This window comes from Alosa alosa, chromosome 6, assembly GCF_017589495.1.
Source record: "Alosa alosa isolate M-15738 ecotype Scorff River chromosome 6, AALO_Geno_1.1, whole genome shotgun sequence".
NCBI classification, from domain to species: Eukaryota; Metazoa; Chordata; class Actinopteri; order Clupeiformes; family Clupeidae; genus Alosa; species Alosa alosa.
In genome coordinates this window covers 32,462,046-32,470,322 of record NC_063194.1, presented here as the reverse complement: position 1 = coordinate 32,470,322, position 8,277 = coordinate 32,462,046, and the positions used below count along the sequence as shown (strand labels likewise).

The window sequence follows — 8,277 nt, the reverse complement described above, 5'->3', positions numbered from 1 at the left end:
TTTTGAGCTTTTCGCCTTTATTTGGACAGGACCAGAGAATGTCTAATAAGGGGAGAACTGCCACCCTCAGAAAACTTCGGTTTCTGAACTGGTTGCAGTTCCATCTCTGGTTCCACATGAGGGCGCTCGTCCACGAGTGCAGAAGGTCTATGTAGCTGTACCCCTCAAAATCCACTTTTTTCGGGATATAATTTTTTCTCAAGTAATTTGAATATTGTATTTGAAAGGGGAGGCAAAGAAAATACACTTGGTTGAGTATTATATGTTTAAAGTCACTTAATTGCTTTAAAAAGCCTTTCAAGCTCTTGCAGATGGGTGTGGACGCTCACCTGGTAACCTGGATTACAAATTACCTGACCGAGCGACCACAGTTCGTCAGACTGAAGAACTGTCTCTCTGACACTGTGATCTGCAGCACCGGGCTCCACAGGGAACTGTGCTCTCTCAGTCCTGTTCACCCTGTACACATCTGACTTCTGCTACAACACGAGTCATGCCACATGCAGAAGTTTTCTGATGATACTGCAATTGTGGGGTGTATCAGGAACGGGCAGGAGGAGGAGTACAGGAGCCTGGTGGAGGACTTTGTGCAATGGTGCAAACTCAATCATCTTCAACTTAACACTTCAAAGACCAAGGAGATGGTGGTGGATTTCCATGGTCTAAGCCCACTCTGCTACCAGTTCACATTGATGGGGTCAATGTGGAGGTGGTTAGCACCTACAAGTATCTGGGTCTCCACCTGGACAATAAACTGGACTGGTCAGCCAACACTGATGCACTCTACAAGAAAGGGCAGAGCAGGCTGTACTTCCTGAGGAGGCTGAGGTCCTTCAATGTGTGCAGTAAGCTCCTCAGGATGTTCTACCAGTCTGTTGTTGCCAGCGTCCTCTTCTATGCAGTAGTATGTTGGGGAGGAAGCACAAGGAAGAAGGATGTGGGGCGAATTGACAGGCTGGTAAGGAAAGCTGGCTCTGTAGTGGGAGCTGAACTGGAGTGCATCACTTCAATATCTGACAAAAGGACCCTGAACAAACTGATCAACATCTTGGACAATGAGTGTCACCCACTCCACAGCACTATTGTTAAGCAGAAGAGCCTGATCAGCTGGAGACTTCGCTCACTGCCTTGCACAACTGACAGACTGAGAAAGTAATTTGTCCCCAGGGCCTTGGAACTGTTCAATGCCTCACTTAAGGGAAGAGGAGAGATAGACTGCCTCTTCACCCCTTCCATGTTTGGTACTGTCTGTCCACTAGCCACTTTTACCACTGTCTTTATGCCTCACTGTTTGCGTGCTATATTAGCACATTAGCACATATGCATAACCCCCCCTCCGTGCCACAGCCGAACTGTGGCCACACTTATACATTTTCTTAAATAGTTAAATATATAGATATATAGACTTTACTTTACTTTATTTCTGCATTGTTGCACTGTTGGACTTACTCATTTGCACTATCACCATGACCACTATCACCATTGCACTACCACCATGACACTCATTCATTCACACAGAGCACCTTACCATACCTTACTATGCACAGAGAATCACAGGCTCAGTCCCTGCCTCAGTCATTGCAAGCGCCTCTGATTGATTAATCACCACTATGTGGATACTGTTTTTAGAATTGATTTAGATTAAGTGTTAGTTAGTATAATTTGTATTTTAGTATATTTAGCATATCTTTATCTTCTACTGTCCTTATTGCTTAGTTGTGTGTTTTATATTATATACTTTAATTACTCTTTCTGCTGTTAAAGAATGTGTTTGTGTTGTCTGTATGCTGCTGAGACCTTGAATTTCCACTGGGGATCAATAAAGTATCTATCTATCTATCTTCAAACGTGTTGATGACGTCATTAGCACAATGCTAGCGTGTTATGGGCAACAACGACCCAACCCAAATGCACATGCACACCAGAGTTGATCGGATACAAAAATACCCCATTGGAGGGGACAAAATCTATCCATACAATACAATTGTTTCTAATTATCCAGATGATAGACTAAATTAGCTTGTATTTCATAAAACACCTGACGACACCTGACCGGATACACGACCACGATTGTCTGGCAACATCCCTGCTGACTCACTCAGCTCACTCTTGGATAAAAAAAAGAAGTTGCGTGAATAATTTCCACGCATGTTACCACACTCCACAGATGTTTACACTAGCCTGTAGGCTAATTAAGTTTAGTTGAATTAGTCTATAGCATAGCCTAATATTGTGCAGCCAAAATCATGGAGGGACTGGCTTAGCAGACTCGTGCCACACACACACATACACACATGCAGATACTCCACCATCTGCTGGACGCCACTTATGGTCCCTGTATGTGGGCATCATGGCTGGTGGCTCTTTCAAAATAATAAAAATATACAACAACTTCAGAATTGACTTGTTTCCTTTAAGCCATTGTTCTAATTCTATTACTGGGACTGTAAGATTGTAAAAGGGTTTTTAAAGAATGACAAGTAGCCACACCTTTTGCACCATTGACTGTTTATTCCATAAAATCACATTAAACAAAACTGTGCTGGACAATCCTGCTAGTACATACTCAGTTGCCATGGATTCCCACTTGGGTTCCAACTAATAGTGATTCCCTAAACATGACTAAATTCACAAGCAATTTAATGTTCGCCTCTCACAAATCTCCACAGCTAATTCCACTCCTTCCTCGTTTTTCTGTCCAACCGTTTGTGACACATATAGTTTTCTATCAAAGTAGATCCACTTCTTTGTTATTTAATTGTCCAATGCTTTGTGACTCACAGAATCTTCTTAAAGCGGATCCACATTTCCCAAGAACATTCACACCAGAGCAAACAAAGTCTATTCTGCTTTATCAGAACTTTCTAGATTGTTCCTATGGCGACGCAGGTGGACTGGAGGGGAACGGAACTTGGGAACAGGCAGTGGGGGTCTCAGTGGGGGAGAAATACTGACGCTGGTTTGTGAGTGTGTGTATGTGTGTGTATGTATATATATGTGTGTGTGTGTGTGTGTGTGTGTGTGTGTGTGTATGTGTTTGTGTTTATGTGTTTGTGTGCGTGTGTTTGTGTGTATATGTGTCTGTCTGAGTGTGTGTGTGTGTGCTTTGTGTGCTTTGAAAACCCCAGGTGCTCAAATGCCTGGTCCCTTCAGTAGTTATACTTCTCTTGGAATAAAGAAAAGTGTGTGAGTCGGTCAGTCCCAAAGTTCTACACCAAAAACAGCTCCAGGAACACTTGTGTGCTAGCTCAGGTGGTCCCAGGTGTGAGTGTGTGTGTGTGTGTGTGTGTGTGTGTGTGTGTGTGTGTGTTCAAAGAGAAACACATCTCCTGGACTGTTGGCGTGCGTCCTATTCATGTGAGGCCCAGTGGTGGACGAGCTCAGTGTGGTCCGTAGAGTTACACGCAGAAACACCATGGCTGCAGCTGGACAACCCGACATAGAGTCACCAGAACTCCAAATCCTAATCCTAATCCAGGTCTCCAGAAGATTGGTCCCAAACTCGGCCCAAATCTGAGATGTAGATGGCAAGTCCTGCAGCTGTCTGTCAGCCTGAGCCCAGCACAGTAGGGGAGCCAGAGCCGCTGGGTCCAAACCCAAACCCACACATGCAGACTGGCCTAACAGCATACCTCAGGTGATCTGCTGATAATGTGTCACAAACTCAGCTTGGGACAAAAGGAGGAGGAGATGTTGCTTCAATCAAACTGACATTCATGTTGAAAGCATGGAGAGAGAGAGAGAGAGAGAGAGAGAGAGAGAGAGAGAGAGAGAGAGGGAGAGAGAGAGAGAGAGAGACTGGTACTGATATGTGTGTATACACACACTTACAGAATGTGTCTTTTCACTGAGAGAAGAGAAACACTGTTGGTGAAGAGCAGAAACACCAGCCGAAATCTCTGACTTTAAAGAGATGCCACTTCCTTATGGCCAGCCAATGATCTCACACCGGGCCTGTGACCTCATCAGTCTGTCGGCCAATAGGAATTAAGTGGCTGGGTCCAGTTGGGAGAGAGTGAGAACGCTTGTGCAGGATGCGAACATGTTGAGATGTGGATGGTTATGATGAGAAGCTTCTCCTGGAAACTGTTTCCTGTTCACATCCACACCAGGTGTGCTGCACAGGTGGTGTGTCACCTCAGCATAGCAGCTTCTGTGTGTGGCGTCCATGAGCCAAGCATCAACTCTTCTCCAGATGGCATCCACACAAACCTCAGCTCACAAACTCTCGCTCTCTCTCTCTTTCTCTCTCTCTGTTTCTCTCTTTTAATACTTTTTACATCTAAAAACACCCTCTGCGTCCTCGAGAGAGGACTTCCACAGCTCCTCTGCGTCCTCCAGAGAGGACTTCCACAGCTCCTCAGTTGCCTTGATTTCCATTATTTCTACTTACAGTATATTAATATTATACACTTATAAAGACTGTACAAACAACACTTATTTGATTAAACATGTACGAACATAGTCGCGTCTTTACAGACTGCGAAGAAGGAACAACTAAAAAAAAAATACAAAGGAAGTGTAGTATCGTAGCAACAAAAGGAAAAAAAACAGATCTCTTTGATGTCCATTTGAAGAGGATTCTTTCAGAGATGACCCCTCTGACCTTCTCATCATACTCTGAACACACATCACAACACGCATAAATGAGATTTAAAACCTTCACCAAGGCCCCCATATCACAGGCCAGGGGGGAAGTAATACAGTAGTCTTAAAATCAATATCCAAAGAAAGGGAGCGGATTCTCTCACAAAATACTTTTCATCGGAGGAGAGGAACGCCTGGTGTGTGTGTGTGTGTGTGTTGAGAGATTTGACAGGGGTTCCAGAGAGAAGTAGAGAGGGAAGTGAAAGGGCATCTGCTCTGTGCCAATGCCACAGAAGAAGAGAGAGAGAGAGAGAGATCAGAATAAGTGGAACAGAACCCTTCTTCTGTTTTCTGTTTACGGACAGAACAGAGAGAGAGAAAGCAGAAGAGTGAAAAACAGAACTCCAAACGTCCATGTTGCTGGTTGACAGACTGAAGGCAGGGGGGTGAACAGAGAGGGGATGAGGGGGTGAAGAGGGAATGGAGACCTCTGTCCATCCACCCGTGTCCAGTTCCACAGAGAGAAAGAAGGGTTAGTGTGGTGGGAAGGAGAAGTGGGCTCCTCACTGCAGCAGGAGACTCCCCGACCTTAGGAGGCACTAGCCTTAGGCTCCTCCACCTGAGGTTCCTCAGATACCTAGCAAAACAGACACACACACACACACACACACACACCCTGGTGAGGCAGTCTGTTTGACACAAATGGCTCTTTTCCATTAAGGACCGGGGCTGGCCCAAGGCTTTTCTTTTCCCCGGTCTTAAACACCGGTGCGTGGCCTCAGTGTTCTGTTTCCATAAGCAGCTGTAACATCAGGGACATTAGCTAACAACGCTAGAAACTTCTAAACAGTGCTTAGCAATGACACCGCGAGCATACGTCAAATTAATTACAAAGACATTTCAACAAGTCATAAAATTGTAAGAAGATGTATCTGCATATGCATACAGACGTCACACATAACATGCACTTACAGCAGAAATATTTACCATTTCTGATGTAAGTGCATGTTGTGTGTGATGTCTGTATGCTACTGAGACCTTTAGAATTTCCCCTTAGGGATCAATAAAGTATCTATCTATCTATCAATCTATCTATCTATCCTTAATTCTTTCTCCTTAATTCTTTCTCCGGTCCAGCCTCAATCACGGAAAAAAGTTGGAGGCTTTACCCCAGATACGGGGGTTTACCTCAGACACCGGGGTTTTGCCCCAGACATGGGGGTTTTACCCCATAGTGGGAAAGGGTCAAAAGAGAGAGAACATGTGCGCATGGACTGTGTTTCTTACATGTTTTACAGAGAGCATGAAACACTCTTGCTGGCCCATGTCTGTGTCTGTGTGTGTGGTTGTGTGTGTGTGTTTATCTGATGACCTAAGGGTGTACAGTTAGCACCACTAATTCATGGCATCTGCAGCGTAATACCTACCTTGTCTTGAAGCTGTTCCGCCTCTTCCTGGTGTGAAGCCTCCACCTCCTCCTCTGTGCTCTGCTGGGCCGTCTCCTTCTTCAAAAACTCAATCTCCCTGCATGCATTACAAACCCAGGTTAACACTGCACAGCATAGAATGGATTACACTGGTTTTAGCTTCAACTTCAGAAACACAACAGTATCACCCTGAGTGGTGGTTTTCCCTAATTCTGTGATAATAAGTATAATGTTGGTGTGTGTGTGTGTTTTTCCCTGATTTTATATGTTGATGTGTGTGTTTTTCCCTGATTCTGTGATAATAAGTCTAATGTTGGTGTGTGAGTTTTCCCTGATTCTATAATGTTGGTGAGTGTATTTTTTCCTAATTCTGTGATAATAAGTAAACTGTTGGTGTGTGTGTTTTTCCCTGATTCTGTGATAAGTCGTCTAATGTGTGTGTGTGTGTGTGTGTGTGTGTGTGTGTGTGTGTGTGTGTGTGTGTGTGTGTGTGTGTGTGTGTGTGTGTGTGTGCCGTACTTCTGCTGGTACTCCTTGATGAGCCTCTTGGCCTTGCTGTACTTGCGCTCCAGGGCCTGGTACTGGGCCTGCGTCTCCTTCAGGTGCTCGTCCACGGCCTGGCACAGAGACTGGGCCTCCAGCCAGTAGCCCTCCAGCTTCTCCATGCGCTCACCGTTCTCCGACAGACGCCGCTCCAGCTGGGCCTTCTCCCCGCGCCATCGCTGCTTCTCCTGGTCCGCGTGAGCCAGCTGACACACACACACACACATCAGATCATTAACATATAGCATACACACACATACTGACACATATTGTCATAGATATGCTATACACATGCACACACACACGCAGACACACACACACACACACACACACACACACACACACACACACACAGTTAAATTTAGCGGTGATGGGTGGGTATGGGTGTGGATGTGTCCTACCTTTCTCTTGAGTTGTTGGATCTCAGCTTGTGTCACAGCATGCTTGATCTGAAGCTGAGAGAGAGAGAGGGGGAGAGAGAAAGAGAGAGAGAAAGGGAGAGAGAGGGAGAAATAGAGAGAAAGGGAGAGAGAGGGAGAGAGAGAGAGAATTTGAAACAGAGAAAAGCAAACAGATCAGTAGAGGGGAGGAGAAGAATGAGGTGAGAGAGAGAGAGAGAGAGAGAGATGAAACCAGAGAGAAAGAGAAACAGAGCATGTCATTTCTTTTATTCCTCATTTAGATTCCGAGATGAGATCTTGAGCGAAAATTGCAATTTCAAGTTTCTCTCAAGAAATATATTTTATTCCTTTGGGCTGAATCCAAAAATTCATATGGCACACACACACACACACACACACACACACACACATTCCTACCTCTTTGTACTTGTGAGCGAGCTTCTCTGGGTCCATCTCCATGGGCGAGAGCATGTCCTCATTCTCGGCCAGGTCAAACACCTCGATGGCGGCTGGATACATGGGGCTCACCTCCTCCTCTTCGTCCTCCTCCTCTTCATCAGTGCCATAATCACCAGCCTGGGGTGTGTGTGTGTGTGTGTGTGTGTGTGTGTGTGTGTGTGTGTGTGAGGGGGAGATTGGGAGATTAAATGATTTTTTAATATTTTAATACAGTCTACAACTGAAAAACCATTCACTGAAGTACCAGTAGATGTATCCTCTTCTGAATGATATTTCAATCATCACGTATTCTACACAGATAAACACAGCCATTCAGAGATGTCTAGAGGCCTCAAGCTGTAAGATGTGCTTCATTTGCAGCCAGTGCGGGATAAATAAATAGCGTGTGTGCGACAGAGGAAAAGTGATTTGGTGTTGCTTCAATTTGCAGTAAATTAGACATGTAATGGCTTTCAACACTAGATGGTGCCATTTGACAATGCAAGAGCATTAGGTGTGTGTTGCCCGTCTGTATAATGGATTAGGCTCGGAGAAGAATTAGGTTTGGCTGGGTTTACCGGGTGCAAGCAGGACACTCATATTTGGGACTTTGCCACAACCAGGCATTATGATTTTATAGGGTAGTTCAAGCTCAAAATGAAATCCAGTCACACACACTCACTAACACGCTCATTCGCAAGTACACACACACTTTAAAAACACACACCTTAAAACACAACACACGTACGCACACACAGGGCCGGTGGAAGGCATGGGCATTCTGGGCAATTGCCCTGGGCGCCAAACTACCAGGGGCACCACAGCGTGGCGAGCTATAGGCTACAACATTGAAAACACACTGATTGTCAAATAATGACATA

The 8,277-nt window shown here is 45.1% G+C and overlaps 1 protein-coding gene across 1 annotated transcript in view; it reads right to left on the bottom strand.

The window, feature by feature from the left end:
* Positions 1-2,491: 2,491 nt before the first annotated feature.
* The window catches only part of ppp1r9bb (protein phosphatase 1, regulatory subunit 9Bb), a 35,422-nt gene continuing 29,636 nt past the window's right edge, over positions 2,492-8,277 (bottom strand). Inside the window, 5 exon segments of the mRNA XM_048246807.1 lie at positions 2,492-5,224; positions 6,015-6,111; positions 6,534-6,763; positions 6,959-7,012; positions 7,376-7,534. Coding sequence (XP_048102764.1) covers positions 5,177-5,224; positions 6,015-6,111; positions 6,534-6,763; positions 6,959-7,012; positions 7,376-7,534 — 588 coding nt within the window. The 3' untranslated portion in view covers positions 2,492-5,176.